Source organism: Desmodus rotundus, chromosome 10 (genome assembly GCF_022682495.2).
Source record: "Desmodus rotundus isolate HL8 chromosome 10, HLdesRot8A.1, whole genome shotgun sequence".
Classification (NCBI taxonomy): domain Eukaryota; kingdom Metazoa; phylum Chordata; class Mammalia; order Chiroptera; family Phyllostomidae; genus Desmodus; species Desmodus rotundus.
In genome coordinates, this window is record NC_071396.1 from 45,695,787 (window position 1) to 45,722,258 (window position 26,472).

The 26,472-nt window shown below is 58.2% G+C and overlaps 1 protein-coding gene across 1 annotated transcript in view; it reads right to left on the minus strand.

Moving 5' to 3' along the window:
* FSTL4 (follistatin like 4) overlaps positions 1 to 26,472 on the minus strand; it is a 331,311-nt gene that overhangs the window by 42,000 nt on the left and 262,839 nt on the right. Inside the window, exon 7 of the mRNA XM_053912698.1 lies at positions 4,987 to 5,153. Coding sequence (XP_053768673.1) covers positions 4,987 to 5,153 — 167 coding nt within the window. The remainder of the gene's footprint in view (positions 1 to 4,986; positions 5,154 to 26,472) is intronic.

Below are 26,472 nucleotides of genomic sequence, written 5' to 3' on the forward strand. Positions count from 1 at the left end.
TCTGGCTGTGGCCCCGGGGACAGATGGTCCTTCCCCCACGTGACACTGCAGCAGAGCAGGGATGCTGAGGGGGCAGCTGGCCACGGGCCCGAAGTGGGAGGGCGTGTGGGGCGTGGGCCTGCCCTTGTGGGACACAGGCTCAGACACCCCTGAGAGCAGCCTTGGCTCAGGCTCAAGACTGGCATGGACACAGGTGGGGTTCAGGGCGCTGCCATGGCCCTGCCCCCCAACACCCCCACTTAGCTTCTGAGGGGGGGCAGTGGGTCATGGGTCCTGGAAGCCTAAGGTGGGGGCCTCAGGGCCAGGTTGGGGGCCACCCAGACCCAGAACTGCTTCAGGAAAGAAACCAGCGGGCTCTGGCTGGGTCGCTCGGTTGGTTGGTGAGTTCGATCCCGGGTCAGGGCACATACAAGAGTCACCCAATGAATGCATCAATAAATGGAACAACAAATCGATGTTTCTCTCTCTCTCTCCCCCCTCCTCCCTCTCTCTAAAAATCAATACATCAAAAAATATACCGATCAGCAATTGGCCAGGAAATAAACAAATTTTGGGCAGCCTTTGTTAGCTCTGGGATAGGCGTGGGAGTAAAACTACTCACTTCTGATGAAACGCACAGGAGACCTCACAATCTGGGGACCTCTGCCAGAGCCCACAGGGCTCTCCTGGGGCTGCTCTGTTGGGGGGTGGGGTGGAGGGGGTGGAGGGAGTGGAATTCTTCCAGGTGCAGCTGAGGCAAGGGTACCTCCTGCCAGCTGGGCCTCCTGCAAAGGGGTAGGAGGCTCAGGCATCCTCGAGAGGCACACTGGGTCCTCGCTGAACTCTGCAGTCTGAGGCGGCGAAGGAGGAGGGAACCTCTCGCAGGAGCTCCGGGTGGCCTAGGGCACTGCCCCACTCTGAAGGCGCCTTTGGGCAAGTTACTGGGGAGGGAGATCCCCAGCTCTCCTCCCCCTCTCCTCCCCCAGAGCACCAGAGGGCTCCCCTCATTTCTGGGTCCCACTCATTTGGGGTCCCCTTGGATGCATGTCTAATCCGAGGCTGGAAAGGGCTCAAGACACCTGCAGAATGTACGTCTGACCACGTCACTCCCAAGTTAAAAATCTACGGACCCGCTGCCCACAGGGAACAGCCAAGGTCCTTTATGTTAACATTCAAGGCCTGGCCCCACCTGCCACTCCAGACCCTCCCCTCACTTATCCCTGTCCCCCGAGCTCGGCCAGAACCTCTCCTCCTCTGGCCCCCAGAACTGGCTCCTTCCCTGTAGCGTGGGGCCTGTGGGGTCTTGCTGTGATTATGCCTCTTTGGGTGCCTGAGGGTGGCCGTCCCCGCCCCGGCCCATGGTTAAGACAGTGTCTCTGTGCGACGCTCTGGCGAGGGCCTTGGATTCCCCGGCGCTCAGTAAGCAAGTCCGGGGGGTGACACCCCACCTGCGGCATCTGGACGGCCACACGCTCATGGGGTGACTCCCGAACGCTTCCGACCCTGCTCTCTGGGGAACCCGAGAGGCGCCTTCTCACTTGGCTCCGGGTTAGAGGCTACTATTACTTTCTAATCAAATAGCATTCTGATGCTCGAGGCATCCTTGATGTTTGCAAGTCAGAAAAGTGTAATTACATGTGTCATTAAGGATGGCATTGTGTAGGAGCTGTGACTGGATTCATCAACAGAATGCGTGACAGATAAGACACGACAAATTAATATTTTGTTGCCCGTGAAAGCATCTCATTAAGAGAGTAGTGAAAAAGTGATTAATATTTTGTTGCCAATCAAGATGTCTCCTACGGATGACAAAGCGAGGAGGCCCACACCTCCCGCTCACTCAAGCTCCCTGCCCTGGGTTACTAGGCTGACCCGCTTCCCGGTCTGTGCGGTGTTTCCTCGCCGGTCGCTAATTAGGTAATTACTAGCCGGGGACAGTATTCCGCATCTGACTGCAGCGGGCCAGGTGGCTTCTGGGACGCCGCAGGCTGCCAGGCCCTAGCAGCCGATCGATCTCTGACCTTTGCCCCAACAGGGCTGCCCTCCTGGGCTGTTTTCCCCTGACCAATCTCGTTTCAGAAACGCCCCTTGAATCCAGAGGACTTGTCTGTCCCCCTCCACAGCTGACTTCTCCCCAGGGCTGCTGGCCTCACTGTCCCCCAGAGGGGGCTGCCACTCACTAACACCAGCTGTGTGCTGGGCCCCAGGCTAGGCGCGGGACACACCTTGGGCCTGGAGATGCGCCTGCGAGGAGAACATCCTCACCCCCCCCGCCCCCCGTTTCCCCATGGGCTCAGAAAGCCACACCGTCCAGCCCCGGGCTGCTCGGGACCTACGGGAGGTGGCTGGTCACTGTCTGTTTCCCTGCATGAATCAGGGCTGACGTGGACGGGCAGCCGGGGTCATGGCTGCCTGCCTGGGGCACCTCGGGCGGCTGCCAGCGGCCTGTTGGGGACGCAGGGTGCAAGGTGTTGTCTGGCAGCAGCAGTGACAATGACAATGATAATGACGATGGGAGTGGCGATAGTTACATGGAACACTTATGCTAAGTATCACATGTATTCACGTGCATTTTCTCATTCAGTCTTCGCTCTAACCCTACGAGGCAAGAACTGCTATTCATCCCCATTCCACAGAGGGCGGAGCTGAGGCTCAGGGCGGCCAGGCACCCTCTCCGAGGGAAGTTGAGCACAACTAGCAAGAGGCAGAGCTGAGACCTGAGAAGCCCGGGTGCCCGTGACCCCCCGAGTCTGTGCCCTGCACTCATAGGCTGTGCTGCCTCCCTCCGCTTCTTGAGGCAGGGGAGCCGCGTGCGCCTGCTGCACAGGTGTGTGTGTGTAGGGGCGTGTGGCTTGTGTCGTGTGTGTTTGTGTGTGGTGTGCGGCTGCACGCATCCCTCGAGGACCCCCGTGGGGCTGGCGCCACCCCGCACCCTCCCGTTGGGGTTTCTGAGAAGCACAGAGCCCCGCCGATCTGGGGCTGCAGGCTGACCATGGGCAGCAGGTGCTTCCTGGGAGGGAACGGGAGGCCATTAATCTCCAGCTGCACCCACAATTATCCAAATTGCTAACCTCACAGTGCAGAGTAAAAATGCAATTGAGTTGGTGCTGGAGGCATGTTCGAGGGAGGGGAAAAACACCCAAAGTAATTTAATTAACTGCTGGCAAGTGCATTAAGAGGAGTTCTGCCTCTGCCTTTATTTCCAGTGTCTTTCAATAGAGCATCGAGCGGGGCCCGTGGATGTTCTGACAAACACAGGCGGACCTGTCCTAGTTCTGAGTCAGTCACCACTGGCCAAACAGTTCGAAGCTGACACCCCACATCAAGAGCTTGTGCACACACCAGTGTGCACGCCAACACACACCTCCACCCCCAGTCTTCACACACAGAACATCACCTTTCCCTGCTAAGATCCCAGACACGCTCTGGGCGTCTTAGACTCAGAAGACTCAGCCCACCCGGTGCCTGCCCGTCGATCTGTCAAGCACCCACGGGGCGTGCGTTGGTACTGATGCTCACCAGAGCGGGTAGATCACAAGGAAACAGTCCCTCCCAGTGTGACGAGGGTGGGGGAAGGGCGCTCCTGCCAGCTCCGCCCAGGGTGGAACCCCAGGGCCCCCTCTTTCTGCCTGCTTCCTGCACAATCTCCAGGGTGCAGCCAAAGGGGCCTACAGAGGAGCAGAGTCCCAACTCCAGGGCTTGCTGCAGAATTGCATGTGGGCCTCTCCCCAGAAAGCAGTCTCAGAGTTGGGGGGATCGTGTAGGTTGTGGGGTTCAGCAGCCCTCCTGTGGCCTTCATGGCTGCTGCGTGGGCTTGCTGGTCTCTGGGGGGTGGGCAACCAGCTCCCTGCCTCCGGGGCGGCTCACTCCATTGTGGGGTCGGTCGATGGCTGCAACGGTGTTCCAGCTAAGGGGCTCAAGTTGGTCTCTTTTTGGGGTGCGCCCTGGTCCTTCGTGCTATCCAACTCATGGGGTCACACGGCCCAGGCCAGCTCCCTCTGCCCCAGCACCTCCCCTGGCACCTTAGTGCTGTGAATAGGAGCTGGCCACTCAGCCCACAGGTCTCCCTTCTCTGGACCATGCACCCCTCACACCCTGCAGAAGTGGGAGTGACCTGAGCAAGGAGACCAGGGCTGCCCCTGATCACTCTGAAAGTTGTGGGCCTGTCACTTCAGCTGCTGGCCTGGCAGCACCCTCCGTGGTGACATCACGCTGTCTTCTTGCGTGAGCTTCTGGGAAGCCACCCCACCCCTTGGGCCAAACCAGGGCCAATAACTATTCTCAAATTAATCCCTGTTTTCCTCCATTCCAACGGCAGGGAGGTGCTGCCGACGTTGCTTTGCTGACAGAGTATTCCACTGAGGAGCGGCTGTTCGAGGAACAGCTCAAAGTGCTAAGGCCGTGCAGGTGACGCTGGGACCCCAGCCCCGGCAGCCGGTCAGCCAGGTTGGGCTGTGCGAGCTCAGGGGCTCTTGCACTCAACTCATCACACCCCCACGCCCCCTCCCTGCCCCACAAACAAGGCCCCAGGCAGCCCAGCAGCTCGCCTCTGCCCTCCACAGGGAATCCCTTTCCCCCCGAGTCCAGCTGTCTACATCCTGACCAGCTTTAGGCCTGGAGTTTTTCCCGCCAGCGAAGATCTTACCAAGAAGTTCTCCCTGCCTTGGAGCTCTCCTGCCTGGCCAGGTTCCCTGTTGGCCTGTGGTCCCTCCTTCTGAGTGGTGGGCTCACTACACAGCCCCCTCCTCTCACATCTCATCCTCACGCCCACCTCCTGGCCTTTGCTGCTTCGGCCAGTACACGGACCTCTGGCCCTGCCTCTCACCAACCCCGCTCACCTTCTCCTAGGCCTGGCTGGCAGGCGTACAGCCACCATCCATCCTGCCTCTGCGAGTGGCGGGACCTGGGCTTTCTGGTACCTCCAGGTGTCAGCCCACAAATGTGGGACATCCAAAGAAAGCCCTCGGGCCCATCTGCCTCTGCCGCATCTGCACACAGGTTACTTACGTTGATATCTTCCAAATCCAGGAAGTTCAGGGCGAGCCCGTTGCGCTTCCAGACGATGGGTGGTCGCAGGTCTCCGCGGACAGCACACGTCAGCACTGTGCTCAGCCCCACGGTCACCGTGGCCACACTGACCCTCTCCTCGGGGGCGAGGCTGAGCTGAACCACCTCTGCAGGGGGAAGGGGAAGGAGAAGGTGGTCAGGGGTGGACCCAGGGAAGGAGCCCCCCACTCCAAGGGAAACGGCCACGGGGATGGCCTGCAGGGCAGGGGCCTGGGTTGCTTCAAGGCAACGGAAAGTCGTCCCCACGTGCTGATGAAGTGTGCAGCTGGACATGTCTTCTGCGAGAGGGACCACAACTGACCTCAGATGACCAAGGGGCCCTGTGAGTGGAAAAGGGTCCGGCGCTGCCGCTAGTGGAGGGACCCATCTGGGCTGCGGATCTGTGAGCTGAGCCACGAATGTGGGTGCCAGGGCCCCGTGGGCCCCCACACAGAGACCAGGCGTGCAGCACCCAGCCTGTGCTCCCGGGCCTCGGGCCTCACGATGCCTGGGCTGGGAGAAGAGCGGTCAAGGTACACTGGCTGGGCGGGCAGTTTTCTCTTCCATCTGGGGGCAAGTGAAAGGTCGCACTGTCTGAAGTTTGGGGAATGGACCGGCTGACCTTTGCAGGTTGGTTTCTGTCTGAGGATTGTCTGAACTTGGATTTGCATTTCTGCTCGGCAACCGTGCGCGCGGTAGCCTTTAACTTTTTGAAGTGTGCTTCAGGCCGCCCAGATCACTAACCCTCGTCATTTCGCACTTGATAATGGGCTGTAAGACCGATCATTCTTCAGGCAGTCGGAAGGGTCTAAAATATTTCCCTCTGGCCACAGGCTTTCTGAAATTCTCGTGGTTTATGAAAAAATTAATCAGGCACAGATGTTCAAATGCCAACATGGGAGCCGGCTTGGCGGGAGAGTCCCCAGCCCACTGAGCAGACGGCCTCTTCCAGGCCTACAACTCAGGGGCTGAGGGCTGCAGCCAGAGGCGGCAGGAGCGGAGGGAGGCAGCTGGCCCTGGGCGGGTTTCTGTCGGGGCCTGGGGAAGCCTGACAGGTGTGGAGCAAGGCCGAGAGGTGGGGACTGAGCCCTGGGCCTGTCACTCAGCGGGACTCGTCTGAGCTGTGATCAGGCAGAACACCTGAGCTCACCCCTCCTGCCCCTGTGTGTGCCAGAGGCGGGGGAGGGGAGCAGAAACGGCTTCAGGTGCGATGCTCTGCAAAGCAGACACAGTCAGGTGGGATCCCGGGGAGCAGAGCCCTCCCCCCTCCACAATCGCTCAGTGGCCCTGCCCTGGGCTCATGAGGAGGAACAAGGTATACATGAGGTGTTTAATCAGTGCTTGTTGGATGGATGGATGCAAAATGGAGAAAAGGGAAATGAAGAAGGAAAGGAGCCAGCGGGACAGCAGAGAGGGGACAACCACCCCCAGGACACATGTGACCAGCCCCACGGGGCGGGGGTGAGCACTGCATGACGGACGCGGCTGCACCGGCGCACATTTTACAAACGAAGCGATGCGCTTCACGTTCCCTCTCCAACCACGCTCCGCTCGCCGCCCTCCCACCTCCGAGTCACGAGGCTTGCTGCTCCGCGTGGAGAAGGCGCTAGCCCACTCTAGATTCGGCTTTGGAGATACAGAGGGCAGAGAGACGGAGAGATAAGGAGAATCTGCTGTAATTGTTTAGCTCCCACTGTGCTGTGCCGGCCCTTAGGACTCAGAACCCAGATTCTCCCTGAGTAGAGACGAGGTACCTCCCACTCATGGGATAAACCATGAGGCTTCGAGCTCTAGGAAAGAAGGAAGGGGTATGGAATACCCCCTCCTCGACCCAGGGCATTGTGGGAATCACAAGGGAGACAGCGGGAAGGGCAAAGAGTGTGCCTGTTGGTGTGGAGCTGAGTGGGACCAGGGGAGGGGGCTCCAGGAGGAGGCTGCTCATCCCCACCTGGGTGACTACCCAGGGTGTGACAGAGCCAGGGCCTGGGACTATCTGCCAGAGCCCCCTCCGCTCCTGGGTGGCCTGGAGGGGCCCAGGGGTTCTTGTCTGCATGCTGGCTGGGCTGTGAGGCGCTCTGTACCTCTGCGCCTGAGGACTTGCGTTGGATGGCCAGGTCTGGGCCCGGAGGCTATGACCTTCAGACCTGCAGACTTCCAGGGGTGCATGGTGCCAGTGGGGGCTGTGGGAGGCTGAACCAAGGGGAACCTTGGACTCCAGACTCCACCAGGCTGAGAAAGCCCAGACCAAGAGCATAGCCAGGGCTGACCTCAGGCAGAGTGGCTGGGGAGGGGTGGGGGTGGGACGCCCAGGCCAGGGAACCAGAGGTGGTGGAGAATGGCAGGGTGCTTACCTCCACACTCAGAAACCAGCTAGCGGGGCAGTGGGGGACGCAGGGTGGGAATTGGAAACACGAGGCATTTTTCTTAGGTCGGACGTCACTTGTGTGGACTGCTACAATAGTGCGCCTGGACTAGGCTTTGCAATGGACTGAATATTTAGGTGCGTTTCTCTCCCAATGGCTGGTAAGTGGGGCTTATGAAGAAGTCAGGTATGTTACCCCGTACACGGTCAATTAATCTCTGAGAAAGGAGACAGGAAATATATACAATGCAGTAAAGACAGCCTCTCCAGTAAACGGTGGTGGGAACTCTGGACAATGTGAAAATAAAATGAAACTAAACCACTTTCTCACACCTACACGAGGAGTAAACCCGAAATGGATTACAGACTCACGTAAGACCCCAAACCATAAAAGCCCAGGGAGAAAACGCAGGCAGTAAAGTCTGACAGTGCTCTCAGTAATTTACTCTTTTGGATGTGACTCCTCAGGCAAGGGAAACGAAAGGAAAACATAAACAAATGTGACGACATCAAACGAAACAGCTTTTGCACAGGGAAGGAGCCATCGACAAAACAAAAAGACAGCCTGCTGAATGGAAGAAGGTATTCACTAACGACGTATCCCATAACGAGTTATTATCCAAAGTAGATGAGGAATTCATACAACTTACCACCAAAACAAATAAACAAACAAGCAGCCTGATTAAAACGTGGGCAGAGGACGTTAATAGGCACTTCTCCAAAGAGGACATTCGGCGGCTAACAGACATGTGAAAAGGTGCTCAGTGTCACTAATGGTCAGAGAAGTGCAAATTGAAACCACAGTGAGATACCACCTCGCCCCAGTCAGAACGGCCACCGTCGATAAACCAACAGACGGCAAGTGCTGGCGAGGGTGCGGAGAGGGGGGAGCCTCATGTGTTCTCGGTGGGAGTGCAGACTGGTGCGGCCCCTGTGGAAAACAGGATGCAGGTTCCTCAAAAAGTTAAAAATGAACCTATCTTCTGACCCAGCATTTCCACTTCTGATTATTTATCCAGAGGAATCCAAAACATTAATTCAAAAAGACATATGCACCCCTTTGCTCAGTGCTGTGTTATTTATAATAGCAAAGACACGGCAGCCACTCAAATTCCCATCAGCAGAGGAGTGGATAAAGAAAATGTGGTATATACTTGTATACACAACAGAACATTACTCAGCCATAAAACAGAATGAAATCTTGCCGTCTGCAACACCACAAGTGGACTTAGAGGGTATCATGCTAAGCAACATATGTCAGACAGAGAAAGACACTTACCATATGATTTCACTTATATATGAAACCTTACAAACAAAACAAATGAACAAATGGCCCTGGCCGGGTGGTTCAGTGGTTTGGAGCCTCATCCATTCACTGAAAGGTTGTGGGTTTGATCCCCGGTCGGGGCGCGTACAGGAGGCAGCCTGTTGATGTTTCCCTCTCACCTCGATGTCTGCCTGTCTGTCTGTCTCTCTCTTTCTCCCTGTCTCCCTTCCTCTCTCTCTAAAATCCATAAAAGCATATCCCTGGGTGAGGATTAAAAAAAATGAACAAACAAAACGGAAACAAAGTCGTAGATACAGAGACCAAATGGACGGCCGCTAGGAGGAGGCATATTCGGGGTCTGGCTGAAGAAGGCGAAGGGACTGGGAAATACAAACCTCCGGTCACGGTCTCGGGGACGTACGCACAGCAGAGGAGGTATCGTTAACGACACTGTAATACCTGTCTGTGTGCGGTGCCAGGTGGGTGTCCCCTTATGGGGGGTCGCTTTGTGAGTTGCATAAATGTCCGATCACTGGGTCGTGCGCCCGAAACTAATACAATAATGAATGTCAACTACAACTGAAAAATAAAAAACATTTTCAGAAAGGCTTGTTACGAAAGGAACCTACGTTTTCTCTGCACGTCTGTGCTGCTGTCAGACTGCAAGGCACAGACCCACGGGGCTGGCGAGAGGGGCTCCGCTTCGTGAGATGTGCCCCCCCCCCACCTGCCTTGCCTCCCTGGGGGCACAGACTCCGGGCTTTAACAGGCGCCCAGGGGCTTCCGTGCTGCCCGAGGCCCAAAAAGCCCCGTCTTAGAAGATGGGGGTCTGCAGAGATGGCAAGGGGAGAGAGCATGTGGGTGGGGCGGTGAGGTGGTCTGGCTGGCGGGCGTGCCGGGCCCATCACCAGGCCGGGAGCACAGGCCCTCACGTGGAAGGTAAGAGCTACCTGCGATGCAGGGGCCCTCCCTCCACGTGGCCCCAAAGCCATAGATTTCAAACAGTTTTAGAAAGTGTCTGGAAAACGAACAAACCAAAGCACTGAGTGGGAGGTCTGTGCGCCTCTCCACCTGCCCGGGCGCGCCGGCCCCGAGTCCCTGCTGAGCACACCTGCGTCCCTACCCAGAGCGCTGGCCCATCGTTCGCCTGTCTGAGGACCCGCACGCTGGGCAGGAGAGACTCACGCAAGATCAGAACATGTGCACGCCTACAGAACCATCATAATTCTGCCCCTGTGAGCTACACCGACATTGACCAACTGCAAATATTCGGGTCATTGCAAGTCTGATTAAATGACTGTTCTATTGAATTTAATTCATGTCAGTGTTCTCTAGCTCCGTTTAAAATTCTGAAGAGATTTATGGTAATGGAACCTCTCCTCACTCCCAGGGATTCACTGCTTGACCCCTGGATGCTGCTCTTCCCTGCTTGGTGACCTCCTGGGGTGGTTCCCCAGGGAGTTAGACATGAAGGGGTGTCCTGGGCCGGGGCTCCGGTGAGCAGGGCAGGTAGCGGGCTGTGGCTCTGGACGCCTGGCCTCCAGGTCCGGCTCTGCCACTGAGGGGCCTGGGCAGGCCCCTTCCTGCCCCTGGGCCTCAGCTTGGATGTTTATGAGGTGAGGGGTTGGCTGGGGTGACTCTGGGGGCTCTGGGACTCTGAGTGCATGGTTCCCAGGGGATTTCCCTGCAGACCTTCCCTGGCTTGCTAGGGGATGCCCGACTGCACCTTCCCTGTCCCCAGGGCCATCTGCCGCTGCTCTTTGCTCTCTTGTCCGTAATATGACATGTGACACCGCTAATGGAGGCACTAACAGTTGCCAAGCCCCACAGGTGTGTCCCCCGTGATAGGCCTCCCAAGTCCCCCCTTCCTCTCCAACCCAGGTCCTCAGCAGCCTCCTGTGTGGTCGCCCCCCCCCCCCCCGTTTGCCCTGCTGCCCGTGACTCTCCCGGTCACACCTGAACTACAAGGTGCAACCCTGCTCCAAAGCCCCTACAGCCCGTCACCCACGCACTCACCGCAGAGGATCCTGAGTGGCCCCTGGCCCCGCCCCACGCCCTCCCTCCACACCACTCACCGTGGTGCCCACCGGCTCCCCATCCCATTCGTGGGTTTGGCCCCAGCATGTGCCTGGTGGGCACCTTCCAGCTGTCTACTCGGAGACCCTGCCACTCTCGGCCCCACCTCTGAGGGGACCTCAGGGCGTGTTTCTGGGACCCTGAAGTTTTAACGTGAGTAGGTGCTTGGACAGATATGGGGGGAAGAAGTTTGCAAAAGGTCATCCTGGTGACTTTGTCAGCGCCTTTTCAGGCTTAAGTAACAGAAGCTCTCAGAAACGCTCCGCTCGCTTAGGACAGAACTCAAAGGGGGTCTCAGTTCCCCTCACCGCAGGTACCCCGCACCCCAGACCACGGCCTCTCCGCTTGGCTGCACACTCGTACTGTCCCCGCCCAGGGGGTTCCAGACACACGGACCAAGTCTTCCCAGAGAGCCCTGGAAGAAAGCGCAGGATCACCCACACTTGCTGCGTGTGCCCCTCCCGAAGCCGTCCCTGAGGCCAGGCCAGGGGCACTCTGCTGTCCCAGCGCTGATGGCCTCAGGCCTGGGCCAGGGGCTGCGTGGTCGGGGGTGGGGTCAAATGTCCCGACAGAATGGGGGCATTGGGCAGGTCAGTGCCTGGTGACCCCCACAGAGACCCAGACAAGGCCCTTCTCTTCCCGACCCCCCTTCACAGCCCCATCGGGAGGGTTTGGCGTGGGGCACGGTGCTGAGGGGAAGGTCGGGGGGGCACAGCGAGAAGCCTCAGAACAGACACCTGACTTCGGTGGCAGTGTGCCCCCACCTGTGCCCTCCCTGGCGAGTGGTGGTGGAGGGGCTGGCGCAGTGGCCTGGCCCAGGGGACAGGAGGAGGGCCAGGCAGCCTGGAATTTGGGGGGATGGCCCTACTAGGGGCTCAGTGAGTGCACCCAACTGCACTTCTACTGTGGGCTGGAGAGCCCTGGGGGGCAGGGGATTCCGTACGTCCTCATCTGGACTCTGCTGGGGGGGGGGCAAGGGTCACAGCCAGGGGCAGTGAGGAAGCCCCACGCAGCCCCAGGGTGGCAGCCAGTGGAAACGCTGGCAGGGGGCCCTGCGGCTCCTGGCTCTGGCTCTGCTGCTCCCATGATGCCCGACCCCGAGGTGACCTCTCTGGGAAGGTTCTTGAGTTTTCTGGGGGACTGACTGAGCAACAGGGTCTTCCCTGTGCCCAGATTGTGGGGGGGCAGTGGGACAGTGCTGTGCTGGGCTCCTGACGGTCTGGGCTAGGAAGTGGCTGGGGTCCTTGGAAAGAGGAGCCTGGGTCGGGGGCTTGTCTGGCCCCGCAGGGCAGAGGCGCCCCAGGGTGACAATGGCCCTGTGATGAGAACCGGAAGGCTTGCCTGGAGAGTAGGGAACTTGGGGAGGGCAGGAGGGTTGGGGGATCCCTGACAACTTGGGACACCTCTCTCCTATGCATCAGGCCTTCTGACATCAGTGGGCTTCCCTGGCTTCCCCAGGGTGAAGAGGGACAGGTCGCGTGGCCACGGCTGTCAGCCAGCGCAGGCTGGTTAGCACAGGCAGACCTTCGTGGGGTGCTAATTAGGCTGTGTGCTTGGCTGTGGGGTTCCAGGCAGGACTGTTTGGGGCTCTGGTGCCTGGCATGGTGTCTGGCACACAGCAGGTGGCTTGAGGCCAAGCTGGGCTGACAGCAGTCTCCTGGGAGACACCTGCCTCGCTCTCTAGGTCCTTCACACCAGAGCAGCGACACCCTCGATTTCCCAGACTCACAGGGTGGCGAACCCTAGTGCTCGGCTTCCTCCCTGCACAGCTGTTCTCCCTGCTCCTCGGGGCCCGCAGGGACGGGGCGGTGCTGGGGTGACCAGGCCCTCCGTGAACCCGGTCACACACACCCTTCCTGCAAACAGGGGGCTGTGGGACTTCAGTCGCTGGAGAATTGGGTGTTAGCTCCTGTTACAGCTTTCCCCTCACCGCGGGCCTGCTCCTCACTCTGCACTGAACTCGAGGAGACACTTATAAACCTGTCAGCACCCTCGCATTTCACAGCAGCAGAAATCAGATTTCAGAGTCTCGCCAAGTCGGCGTCGGTGTTAGAGACGCATTAATGGAACACATTCCGATCTGGACAGTGGCCGTTTTCCAAAGGACGGTTCTGTGAAAAGACCCTGTCAAAAGCTCAATTGGCCTGCCTGCACGGTGACGTCTGAGACTGGGTCTGGGAGGGCGGAGCCAGGCCCAGGGGTCCCTGGGGACCAGGTCGAGGGGGAGAGAGCTCAGGCCTGGCCCTGGGACACATCTCTGTGGCTGCAGCCTATTCCCACTCTGTTCTCTGTGTAAGTGAACCTGGGGTCGCCAAAGGAGGTGTGGCACCTGCGGGACAGGCTCTGTTGATACTGCCTTGCTCCTGTGACCAGGGCCACCCTGTGACGTTGGTGAGTGGGACAGGAACAATGTCTCCCAGCCAAGTAGGGGACAGGTGACATCCCCAGGCCTCCTGGGCACGATGACTTTGCCTGGCATCTGCAGGGTCGAGCTGCTTTGTCTCACCCTGAGGGGACGCGTGTAAGGTGGGGTGCCCTGTGCCCCCTTTACCCCCCCTACCAGGGTCTGCCACCGTGGCTCCTTCAGCCAGCTGCTGGAGCATGGCAGGTGGGAGGCTGGGAACAGGCTGTCTCAGGCGCTTTCATCTCGCACCCGGGTCCGAGCCCCGGATGTGTCCGGCCTGCGCAGGGGGCACGGGGCCAGCCAGACCTGCACTCGCCCAAACTCTGCTGTCCCTTCCCGCGCCATCTGACTCCATTTTTGTGTCACATTCCCTCTCCCTTGCTTCATTTTGGGGACGGCAATCAAATTATTAGTTAGCTACCTGCAGGTCTGTGGGTAATTTACCCTTTCAATCAATGTGCGTTGCTTGGTGTTGCTCCAAGCATCGTTACAGTCTAAGTGCCGCTCTCTGGTGCAAACAAACACCTCTGCACCCCGCACCGAGGGGGGGCCGCATCTGTTTTCTTTCTCTCGTACCCCTAGCACCTGATACAATGCCTAGCACACAGAAAGGACTCAGTAAGTAGCTTAAGCAAGTGAAAGATTAGGATAGTGCTCATTCAACAACCATTTATTGAGCACCTACTATGCATCAGAATACAGTGGAAATATACCGGCAAGCAGAACAGGCCCAGTGCCTGCTAACCTGGAGCTCCTGGCTTAGCAGGGAGGGCGGCATTAAACAGGTGCAGGTGGAGGCGGATCAGACGCCTGGAGCCTGTCCACAGGCCCGGGCACAGAGCCCTTGGCTCCCGCACAGCCCGAGCGCCATCTCTCAGAAGAGCTGCCCTTGTGCGCGCAGTGCGAGGCTGGGTGGGGGTGGGTGCAGAAGGCAGACTCACGTCTCGCCCCCCAGGCGCCTCCGTCTGTCGCAGTCTTGTTTGCAGCAAGGACGCCCTCTGCGCTCCCGGACTGTTTAGCCTCCTCTGGCCAATAAGCCTTTTTGGCTTTGGGAAAACTAAACCGCAGTGTGACTGCTGTGTGCAGAGGAGTGGGCAGTCAGAGCTGAGCTTAGTGTCCAGGGGCTGTGACCCCACTGCCTCAGGGGCCCTGGGGTGCCATGGGTGCGGCAGGCAGCAGGCATGTTAGTTGGAAGGAGCATGGGGTCAGTGCTGAGGCAGACAGCCTAGGCCTCCTGCTCAGTGGGGCGCGTGGCCACCTCGGTGCTGCACCCCAGCTCTCCCTTCGCGGCAGCCAGCCAGCCTACGCATCTCTCATGCCCCAAAGAGTCCACTCCAAAGGTGATGGGAACGCCCCTTGCAAAGGTGCAAGATGCTTGCAAAAGGACAGTACCTCAACTGCTTATTCCTTTGGTGACTTCAGGGAAGAGAGCGTATTAGCTTATGCAATTATATTCTGGTTGCTCGGAATTTGCAAACATTCACATAGATGTCAAGGGTTGGCTCTAGAATCGTCTTTACAGGCTTTCAGTGCAGATGAGCAGGCAGCTTTGGCCTCACCAGCAGGAGGCGCCGTGCCCTGTGCTCCCAGATGCACGTTCATCTTCTAACCTCTGAGCCCTCGGGAAGACTATTTCCTGGCCTCGTGGAGCCAGGAAGAGACTGGGTCGGACCTAACGGATGTGAACACCTGGCCACAGGACCATTGTGTCATCGGGATGGGTGATTCATTGTGTCCACTTGACTGGGCCTTGGAGTGCCTATTTCTGAGTGTTTCTGGGTGAATTAACATTTGAATCCAAAGACTGAGTAAAGCCGATGGCCCTGGGGGCAGCGGGGCTCATCCAATCAACCTAAGACCTGAGTATAACAAAAGGGAGAATTCCGTGTGCCTGACCACCTTTAAATTAAGCTAGAGCGTGGGTGTTTTCTGCCTCTGGACTTGAACTCAAAAACACCATCTCTTCCTGGTCTCCAGCTTCCTGCCTGCAGATCACGTGGGCCAATCCTCTCTCACCACCCACCCACCCACCCATCCATCCACCCATCCATCCACCCACCCATCCACTCATCCCTTCCCCCTTCCCTCCCTCCCTCCACCCACCCAGCCACCCTCGCATCCTATTGATTCAGGCTCCGTTCCTGACTAAGGCAGTCATTGTCCACCCTCTCCTCCCTCCTCCGCGGAGACCCCAGGCTGCGTGCTCTGTGAGAGCAAAGAACACAGCCTCCTAGCTGCTGCCTGAGACCCGCCTGACCCGCTCGGACCCGACAGGGGTGAGGAATAGGCCTCTGCTCTGTGCTGCTGAGATCCGGGGGTTCCTACCCCAGCTGGTGTTAATCACCTAACACACTCCCTCCGAAGAGAAAGACAGACAAGCCCATGCATTTCCGCGGCAGAAACTGCAGTAAGCTGAGGAAGGGATCTTTGAGAGGCCAAGTCATTCAGGTCAGGGACCCTCGGGAACCCACCAAAGCAAGGAGACCCAACTCCTGCTCCAGTTCCCCCAAACACCTCTGTCCAGGGGGCCCCCTCTCTGGTCCCGCACTGTTTCTACATCTTTCATGGCCAGATAGTGTCCACAGCCTCTGCACAGTGACGGGTCTCGGGCTGGGCTGGGAGAGACGTGTGAATAAATTACACAGTATCATAAGCGCTACATTTGGAAAGAAGATGCTGAGAGAACGGGGTCGGGGGGAGGCCTGTGAGGTGTATGGGGAGGGGGTGAGTGGTGGCGGGAGCATCTTAGCAGGAGGCATCTAAATGGAGACCTGTGAGTCAAGGAGAAGCCGTCTGGGCCAGGAACGGGGAGAAGGGCATGTGGTCTGAGAAGGCGGCCCGTCCAAAGACCCCTCAGTCAGACGGGCTGAGCCTGCTGTGGGCTTGGAAGAAGGCCGGTGTGGCCAAAGTGAAGGGAGAGAGTCACAGACGCAGTCAGAGAAAGGAAGTGGCCAGGTGGCCAGGTGGAGGCACAGTGTGGCTAGAAGTTTTAATTGAAGGCAACGGAAACGGATCGGGAGGGTTTCAAGTCAAGGAGGGGAGTGGCCTGACTTGCACAGAGGGATGCTCTGGCTGTGGTGTGAATAATGGGCTGCGGGGAAGAGGAGAGGGTGCGGGGACCCCAGTTAGCAGGTGAGAGACAGGTGTGACTGAGATGGAGAGAAGAGGGAGGGAGGGGGCTTGGAAATAGTTTGGATGATGGGCAAGGAAAGGGGGCGTCAGGAGTGGCTCCCTCCTGGGTTCCTGGCTTGATCCCCCTGCATAGCACAGCGAACTTCCTGCGTGAGGCCAGCGGGTTGGGTCAGGGACCCGGAGGCAGCTGCCTTGAGTGCCTTCTCTGTCGGGACTGATAACCCTCTCACCTTCCCGAGGCATCGGGTCTGCAGTGTAGCTTCCAAATTCGTCCGGGGCTCTTCAGTGAGTAGGATTTGAAAACGGTTTCTAACGGTGGCATTCTAGTCCCTAAGAAGCCGAGGAAGAGGGGACAGGCACCAGTCTGTGCAGTGCAGGTGGCTGTCCTCCAGTCCCCTGGGGCTGGGGTGTGTCCAACCCACAGCCAGTGCAGCAGAAGCTGTCCCTGCTGGGCCCCTCTCCCGGCCCGCACGCAGAGGGGAGAGGCCACGGGGCCTCCCAAGAACAGTAATAGACGGAGCTTGTTTTCTGTTTCATTATCCATCTCCTGAGGACACAAAGTCATGGCCGTGTTTGGAAAACAGGCATCAGTAGACCTTTCCAGAGAACAGCTCACGTCAGTGTATTTGTTTTGTTTCACTTCCAATTTCCGGAGCGTCCCACAGCCCCGACGAGCCCCACAACGAGCGGTCCCGGAACCGGGCCGTGGGCTCCGCTGCTCCCAGGGCCTGCGGAGCTCCTGGCCACTTCCATCTTCCAGGGGGACGTTGCTCGTGGCCTCCGCTTCTTTCCAGCATGGCTACCAGGGCTCATGGGTGAGCAAGTTCGGGCTCTGTCCTCCCTCTGGGCACCCCCTTGGGTTCTGAGTGTAGGGTCCATCTGAGAAGCTTCCAGGCTCTGGTCACTGAGTATTTACTGACATGTCCGGGAGCTCGGCTGAGCCCAAGTGCTGGAGGGGGAGGGGGTCAGTGGGGCCTACTCTGGGCCTTGGCAGGGGCAGTGGGGCTGGTGGGGGGTCGTCCAGGGTTGGAATTTGGAGAGTCCTTGTCCCTCCCTGGCTGGCGATGCTACGGGCACAAGCAGGGAAAGGGCAGCCCCCAGGTCAGGGAGGAGGCCCCGGGGCAGCCGTAGGAGGTGAGGCTGGAGATGAGGTCAGGAGCTGGGCTGGCAGGGACCTCCACTGGCCGGGATGAGGAGTTGGGAATTTATGGTGTGAGAATCCACTGGAACTTTAAGCTGGAGGCTGAAGTGGTCTGATTTGTGCTACTAAAGACCATCTGTGCATGGGTCAAGATGTCTTCATTTTCTTAACAGAAACCCTTGGCTGGAAACGGGGCTGACTAACAATGAAAAGCGACCATCTGGCGGTCATCTGCAGAATGAGAAGGTGGGCGTGTTCAACCTGGTTCCAGGATGTCACTGAGCACTCAGGCTCTGTGGCCTTTCGTGTGCGCCGAGCCGAGCCCAGCGCCTCTAGGCCTCACAGGCAGGGAATTCCTCGCAGAGTGGGGTAGGGCCCCTGCAGATCCTGGGGCAGCCCAGTGGTCCCTGGGAGCTCTGGGGGTCATGGGGGCCACAGGCTCCTCTGCCGAACCCACGGGACAGTGAGCTACGGTCTCGGCATGCAGCAGAGCCCTCCCGGGTTGGCCCGATGTGCCGCGGTTGGAAAGAAGTCGCAGATATGAAAATCTACCCGTCCGCCCCACAGTCACTCATGCCGCCCACCTGCTGGGGGCCTGCTGGGAGCCAGGCCCTGGGTGGCCCTGGGAACCATGGGACCCCTGGCCTTCCCGGCTGGGACCAGCCTGAGCTCTTTTGGACCTGGTGTTCTGATGTCCGCAGACCCCCACACTGGACAGCCCATCCCATCCCTCACCTCATCTCCTTTGGCCAGTCCCCTTCCGGGCCCAGCCACACTGTCCTTTCTCATCCTGTCAGCCTTTTGCCCCCAAGGGCCCCAGGTCTGGGCACCTGCTCCTTTCCCAGCCTTTCAGCTCGGCCTTTCCTCCACTCCCAGAGCCACAGGCCAGAGCCCCTCCAAAGGCCTCCTGACACCAGGCCCAGGTCATGGAGGTGCACTGTGACCTCAGGGGGGAGCCTGGAGCCCCCAGTGAGCTGTAACAGCATCCAGTCCCAGCCCCTCACCTTTCCACCCACTGCGCCTCTGTGAGGCTCCCTCGCTGGCCCTGTGCCACAACCACCCCCCTGGACTGCCGAGCTCGGGGTGACTGAAGAGTCCTGGGGAGTTCTGAGGCCTCTGCAGATCAAGCTGGGGGTGCGGCGGCAAGGCCTGTTTTGTCTTTGCGCCAAACTCCACATGCAAATCCCAGCTGCCTCTCTGTTCACCCCGAGATGGGGAGGATGCGGTGGGATGCTTAGTCTTTCCCTAACTCTGGAAACCCCGAGTCCTAGAGACAAAAGCCCGTCGCTTTCGGAGGAGCTGCCAGGCGCCTGCAAAGCCACCCCCCCGCCCCACCCCGGAAGCTTCTGTGAATTTACCCGACAATGGACTCGCCTGAACGTGCAAAGTCGTCTTTGACCAGGAGCGCCAGTTGCGGTACCGTCTGTGCCAGGGAACAACCAGAGCCACCGGCTTGGCCAGCACCAGTGGGTGGCTAAACACTCTGTGTTTCGGCCCCACACGGAATATTACACAGCTACTGGAAGGAGTCAGGTAAATCTTTTTGTAAAACTGACTTCCTATCATTATCAGTGAGAAAAGCAAGTTGGAAAACAATGTGTAGCGTCTGACCCGAGGTCGCAAAGATCCCTGGGTGGGTGTCTGTCCCTGTGGGAACACAGCCTGGCTGGGCTTAATGGGCAATTGTGCAAAAGTAGCATGATTACTTTGAAACAAAAGATCTAATTTCAAGAAGGATATGGAAGAAAGCCCAGGGGGTGTTATTACTGTTTTGGGGTCCCAGGGTGATAGGCGGGGCAGTTGGATCTGAGGGCCGAGTTCAAGCTCCTATATTGGATGGGGGTGGGGGACACTCAGCCGATGCTCTGCTCTAGGCCTTGCCGCCGGAGAGGGACGTGTCTGCCCTGCTGGCTCTGCTGACGCCTTGTGCCCCGAGCTGCCTTGAGGGTCCATGGGTAAGGGGCCCTCTCTCGTCTCACCGGGCTGCTGGTGGCAGGGCTGACCGCTGCTTGGAGCTTCGTGAATACAGGTTTGGTGAGCACTGGGCCTGCAACGCTGACGAAGGGAGGGGGTGAGGCGGGCGCCGCCGGTGGCTCACCACCGGCTCCGGGATGGAGACCGGTGCCCACACAGCTGGTCATCTCTTCTCTCCCCTTCCCCCCACGTTTGGATTCAGGTCAGCCCTCCCTGCCTGTGCACCTGACTCGGCCCTCGCAGCAGGGTTCCGCCCCATTGTCTCCATAATCTAACACGGGGCCGGGAGGAAGAACTCGGCCCCTCTCCGCGTGATGAAACGGGATGCTTTAATGATGTATTGAAAATGAACGCTGACCCCAGGTGAGAGGTGCTAAACCGATACTTTGAAAGCACACCGTCCATTTCACTCGGATGGACTTGCCTCCTTAAATCACCGTGTTGTCATTTTTATGACGCAGAGCTAGCTATTGAGGCTACAGGACTGTGAAATGTCATATATAAAAAAGCCAATAAGAAAAAAATAAAATTAAGTTGTGGGGAGCGTGCATTAGCATTTCAAAAATGTTCTCTTGCATTATGCTGTTATCCTCTCTCAGTCAAGGGGCACGGGCCTCCCACCCCCGCGTACAGACCCGCGCCGCAGAATGGATTAGCACTCCATTCCCGAGCCCGCGCGGCGGCGGAAGGGCATCGTCACGACAATAGCGGAACACATTCTGGAATAAATTTGAGGGGACACCAGGGCCATCGTCCCCTCTGATGACAACGTCTTGATTGCTCGTGTCCTTGTTGGCCCAGGCCTGTGGCTTTCAGAGTTTTGACAAGTCAAGGTTTCCAGCATTTCTGCCTTGGAGAAAAGTAAGGAATGAGCTCTGTGGAGGTGAGGGCCTGGCTCCCCCACTTTGCATGGCAATGTGGGGGCTGGGGTTCCATGAGGCACAGGCCACCCCCACCCCACACTCCTCGCCGGGCAGCCTGTGACACACCCCCAAGTTTCCTGAAGCCCAGACCACTTGAGTTCCTGGGCCCGGGGTTGAGGGGGCAGCTGTGCCACCTGGAAATGACCGTTCAATAATTCTAAGTGGGCCTGCTCTTCAGGACTCGTGGCCTCTGGGAAAATTGACTCCCATCCCTAGAGCTCAAAGCCTTGGCTCTCTGGGGGCACCTGGCATTCCGTCCTGAGGCCAGCGAGTGCTGCCTCATGGGCTTGCCCGCCTGAGCCGGGCCAGAGGGAGGGGCGGCGGCTGCAGGCGGCAGAAGCCCTGCCAACAGCGCCGGATAGTGCCCGTGCGCGCCCCGGGTAATTACGGGAGTGCCGTCCTTTTCTCTGGCTCTGAACTTGCCAGATGGGGGAGGTGGGTCCAGTGTCTCTGATAGGCGGTCACACGAAGCGGCTGAGACAACTGCGGCGCTTCATCTGCAAGTTTCAGAAAGCTGACTTGTTCTCTAGAATCCGTCGGCTTAATGGAATTCCGCTGTATTATTTTCCCACGTGATGTGCTGCAAATGGGTTTGCTCAGCACTCAGTTGGGGGAATGTATTTTCATGTGGGAGGCTGGCTGCCCCTGCTGAGCTTCTCCAAGCCTTGGTGTGCGAGGCGCGAGACGCCTGGCCCTGATGAGGGGAGGGGCCTCGGGGAAGCTGTGGGGGTGCGGGGTGAGCACAGACGTGCCTGAGTGGCTGGCGCTTTTTCTCCGCTTTTTAAATAATCTATTCAGCATCAATTCCAGCAAGTTCGAGTCTGCTCTGAATTGAATTTTACCCTTAATGAGATGCCACATCCCTTTGTTCTGTCAGAGACCTTGGGAGTTTTTATTAGAGAGCAAAACAAAACTTCTCCCTGTTTTCATGTTTCCTAATAACAAATTGAGTCGTAGCCTGAATTTTTATGCAACTAATAACGAGTGAGACTTCGCCAGGAAAGATTGATATGATCAGAAGAGAAATTACCTGTGTTATCTCTGGGCGGGCGGGGGGTGAGCTGAGGAAGGAAGTTAATCAGTTTTCTAGGTCACAGGAAAGGCACCTGCTCCGTGTGGGCTGGCAGGCCGGTTGCAGAGGGACGCAGGGAGGCAGAAGCCACCCTCCTGGGACAGTCCCCGGAGCTGTGGGCCCCGCCTCCTCCTGTGGGAGCAGCCAGCTCCCGCCAGGGGGCTTTTGGAGTCAGGATTTTCTTCCAGCGTGACATTTCCACCCTCTGCCTCTTAAGACCAGCGTGCCTGACGGACCTACAGCTAAGCACACAGAGGGAACTGGGATAACAGGAGACAGGTGATGTCTCCATCGCGGAGAGGTTGGTGAGGTCAAGTCCATGACCAGAATGGAAGCCAGCATTCTATCCATTTGTACCCCATAAAGGGCCCTTTGAGTTAAAAACAGAGACTGCAAATCAACACTGCAGCCCCTCCTCGAAGCCCACAACCAAAGGAACGAGAGTTTGCCGAGAGCCGTAGCGCGGGCTCCGTCACACTCACTGAATTACTAGCATATTGTTTATCTGTGGAGAAAGCAGCTTGCCCGGCGTGGCAGTAAGGAGCGCATGATGGAGAGGCAGCGCGGAGTGGGAGTCGTGTGTGGTGGGGCCATAATGCGCCTTTAGTCACACGGCCGCTGGCGGAGGCTCACCACCGATTAATAGACGCAAGCTTGTTCATTTACTCAGCATTATGTTTAATCATTTAATTTTGCAGGAGTTTTCAGATCTTTTAATCATCCTAATATTCTTCTTATTGCAACACATTACTTAGCTGTTAGTTCAATTCAATTAAAAAGCGTCATCCCCAAGTAATTTATTCCACGTGCGTCGCTAAGTGGATACCCCAGATATGTCTACATTTTAGAGGAATCATAACTCTCCCTATTTATTAGTCTGCGAGCGGCTGCGCTGCGTTAGCCCCACGGGCGGCACCGCGTGTGGTGAGCATCTGCGGGTGCCGATGATGCAGCAGGCCTGCGACCGTTTCTACAGATTTCGTACTAAGACTCAGAAGAGAATGTGACACCTGGGGCCGTCCGTCTGTGAGCACTCGGGTGGCCCTGAAAGCCCAGCCTGACTTCCTCCCCCGATGGCATTTGTAACAGCACAACCTCCAAGTTCACCCGGGAGCCTCCTGGTGGGGGTTCCTGTCCCTGCCTCACTTTAGGAGCAGCAGGCGCTGGGAGCCCTTGAGGGCCAGTGCTTGGGGGGGAGGCGTCTGCTGGGCGTCTGTGAGTGGGGAGCGCAGGGCCCTCCCCTTGTCGGACCCTCCTTGGTGGACTTTTGAGATATTTCCTCTGTTCTCTCTGGAGCAACGCTGTCCAGTTGAAATACAACAAAGCCACGAATTGGCTTTAAATTTTCGAGCAGCCACATAAAAAAGTAAAAAGAAACAGTGACACTCATTCTAATAATACGCTTAATATATCGAAATAGCAGTTCAACATGAAATCAATACACAAGTTCGCTAATGCGGTATTTTCCTTCGTTTTCCGTACGAGTTTTCAACATCTAATGCATACATCTCACTGGGGTGCGGCCCCCTTTCGGGCAGTGGCCGGCCCGGCATGGACGCTCGGCGTGAGCCTGGGCACCACAGCGACACTGTCCGGGGCAGTTCCTCCTGCCCCTGCACCGGGAGCCCCGCCCTGAGGGCTGGTCACCAAGCTCAGGGAGTGAGCTTGGTGCTTCCCCTGCTGTGTCCCTGTGTGTGCCCAAAGCCTTGCCACTTGCGTTGGCAGACCCCTCGACACAGCCAGGGCCATGGCCAGAGCTACGGGCTGTGGTTTGCAGAGATGTGCTCTGGGCAGGCAGGGATGTCACTTGAATTTGGTGACAGTGGCTAAGTGCCATTTCCATGTCCTAGAACTTGGAGCATTGAACCCCCTGGGCCAGCTGAGGAGCCTTGAGAAGCCAGAGACAGACAGAGAGACCTTGCGAAATTTCAACGCCCTTTCCCGCTCCCGCAGAATGCCGTGATTATTAATCTCTCACTCTTGGAAGAGGGCTATCGGTGCTGCTTTGTAGGAGAGCAGCAACGAACGGGGAAAGTAAATGAGCAACTCCGCGTGCACCTCTAATCCATTACAGCCTCTTTACCTCCTTAACCTCCTACCTGAAACTCTGGCGACCCACTTCAGTGTTTTGCAGAAAACAGCTGCCTCCCGCCTGGCCTCATTTTTCACGTTATGGTAACGGCGATGGAATGACGTCAGCGGCGCCTGGGGGTACCGAGCGACGGGACCGTTGGTGTTCTCAGCCCTCGCACAAGACCGGAGATGCCTGCCCCTCCGTCAGCACCCCCGCGTCCTCGCCCAGAGCTCACCCCGGCTCCAAGGGTCCATCGGGCACAATCCTGCACACGCGAGGCGGCCTCTCCCCGCCATGACATGAGGAGATGAAACTGTCTTCAGAGGAACACAGCACAGAGAAACTGCACTTAGTGACGAGGACGGGGTCCCAGCGAACCCCTGCCGAGCGCCGCCGGTGGGCCTGGCTCTGCGCCTCGCAGGGGGCCCGCAATGGGGTTCGCGGGGCACGATGCAAAACGGAAACGCAGAGGCCTGGGTGGCGCGAGACCCACCCTGGCCACGCACAGCACGCGCACCCGCCGGCCTACTTCTCGCAAGCACTGCACTCCCCGGGACACGGATGAGCGAGCAGAGGCTCCGGAGGTGCCGCGGCTGCCGGCAGGACGGGCTGGAAGCCATCCGAGCAGAGGAGAGAAGGCGGGCGGGCCGAGTCCAGCACAGGCAGGCCTCGCAGCAGGCCGAGCCGAATCACGCTGTGAGCGCTGATTTAGTTTCAGGAAAACACTATCATTTGTCCCATTAAATTAATGTTGTTAATTTGAAGTTTATTGGTTTTGCAGTTTGTTTTTATTTCATGAATAAATTTGTTTTAGCTTTGTGCCGTAAAAGAACTCTGTGCAGAAGGAATGTGTACCTAGTTTTATGCTTGTACATATTTAACTAACATTATGCTAAATGTGAATTAAGGTGATGGAGAGAAACCACGACACTTCCCCCTTATATTCCTTAATGAGGGACACGCACCTCCTGCCCCCAAGGTGGGGGCCGCTGGGACACTCAGGGCCCTTCCCCAGCAGGGTGGGAGGGGAGAAGTGAGGGGCAGGGGAGGGGTGAAGGCAGGTGGCCTCTCCGACCCCCGGGCTGTCTAAAGGCTGGCAATTGAAGGGTCCCCGAGGCCAGTCCAGCCCTGGCTCCCCTCCTGGCTGCTGCTCCGCCCCTTTGCCTTGGCCCAGGGAGCCCTTGGCCACGTGACACCGATCCTCAGAGTGGCCCTGGCCTAAAGGCAGGGAAGGGGCTTGAACCCAGCGGCTAAGGCTGTGGTCGGGGGAGGGGGGGCAGTTATGACCCCTCAAGGCTGTGTGGCTGGCTGACCCTGACAGGGGCTAGAGGCTGTCACCCCCTCTGCAACCTCCTCTCCGTGTTTCCCCCACTCTCAGGGCCGGAGCGTGTCTGAAAGCTGCAGTCAACCCCTCGTTACTCCACGCACCCTCCCCAGGGGCAATTCCACACCAAGACACCCTTCCAACAGCAATGCACGTCCGCGATTAGCCGAGAGTGTTCCCAGGAGGGAACTGCCCCACACTGGAAACGACCCGGGTACACCGGGGTGGCCCACCCTTACACGGGAGCATTCCAGACCGCTGACGGGACCGAACCTCCGCTGTCGGTGAGGCAACACAAGCTGAATCTCGCACGTGGTTCTGGGGACGCGGCCAGATGCAATGAAGTCACGCTAGGTGATTCCATTGACGTGAAGTTCAGAAGCACGCGACACGACCCTGGAGTATTAGAAGGGAGGGTGCTGGTTATACTCCGGAGGAGGGAGCACGTCTGGGTGCTGTGATGTTCCGTTTGCTCATCGCGACAGTGCTGCACAGGGGCGCCCACGCTGACGTCCCTGCGCGGTGCACTTAGGATGTGAGCAATTTCTGCGTCTAGTGTATGTCAATCACACTGACGACAGACACGTTATAATTCGACACAGAGGCTATAGAGTAACGAAAACCTATAGAGAGAAGAAATGTGTTGTGACTCCCCATCAGCTCCCACCTGTTTTCCCCGTGGGAAGGATCCGCGGCTGGGGTCCGAGTGGAGGCCGGGGCCTCCCGTAGGCCTGACTGGCCCCTGGCAGTGAACCCCGAGGTCCTGAGTGAAGCGGCCCACAAACGCAGCCGTCTTGCTGGGGGACTCCCGGGGCCCTGGCCTCCCTCTCCCACACTGTGACTTGAGTACAGCCCTGCTCCGAACTGTCCCTGGGGGTTTGTGCCAAGGACATCTGCTGCTGTTCTGAAGAAAAAGATGGAGGACACAGGCCACCTGGATCGGACAGGGTCCCCTTTGTGACAAGGGACTTCATCATCCTCTACCCTTCCCTGTGACCAGAGCTGTGTGCCCCTTGAGCTCAGTCCCACGGCCTGGACCATGTGGCCCTCCACAGAGGGCGGGAAGGCTCTTCCAGGGAACTGAGGAGCTTTGCACGGGAACCTCCGGGGGCATCCCCAGCTGGTCAGAGGTCACCTGGTCACTCGGCCTCCCCAGAGTGCAGCTGGGCTGATGCAGCCAGTGCGGCGATGCTCAGAACCATGGTGAGGTCCCACGCCCACCAGCTAGGAAGTCAGTCCACAGGGAGGCCAGGCGCCTGCCTCTCCAGAGCTCCTGGCCCGGTGTGGCCTGGAGATCGCAGCTACAGGGATCTTGAAAGACCCTGCGTAACTCCCGCCATGGCTCCCGGCCGCCTCTGCTCACCAGAACTCCTGCCTCACCTCCGCTGCAGCCTTGGCCCTTGTTCCCAGCCTCACCTGCCTGCCAGCTGCATGGGCAGCCTTCCCCAGCTCAGGTGTCCCAGGAGGGCTCTGCCTCTGCTGGAGCTTTCTGTCCCATGTCCCATCACGGCGACGTGGCTTATGCTTCCCGCCCTGTCACAACTCAGACACGCTCTCAATGACGCCGGCCCTAGTCCACCCCTGACCAGCCGCACCCTGGGAGAGACCGTCTGCGCATCTCAAACCCCAAGCACACCTTCAGGAGCAAACCTCCTCATCCATGCCCTCAGGTCAGATGGCTGCTAATCAAAGTGTTGC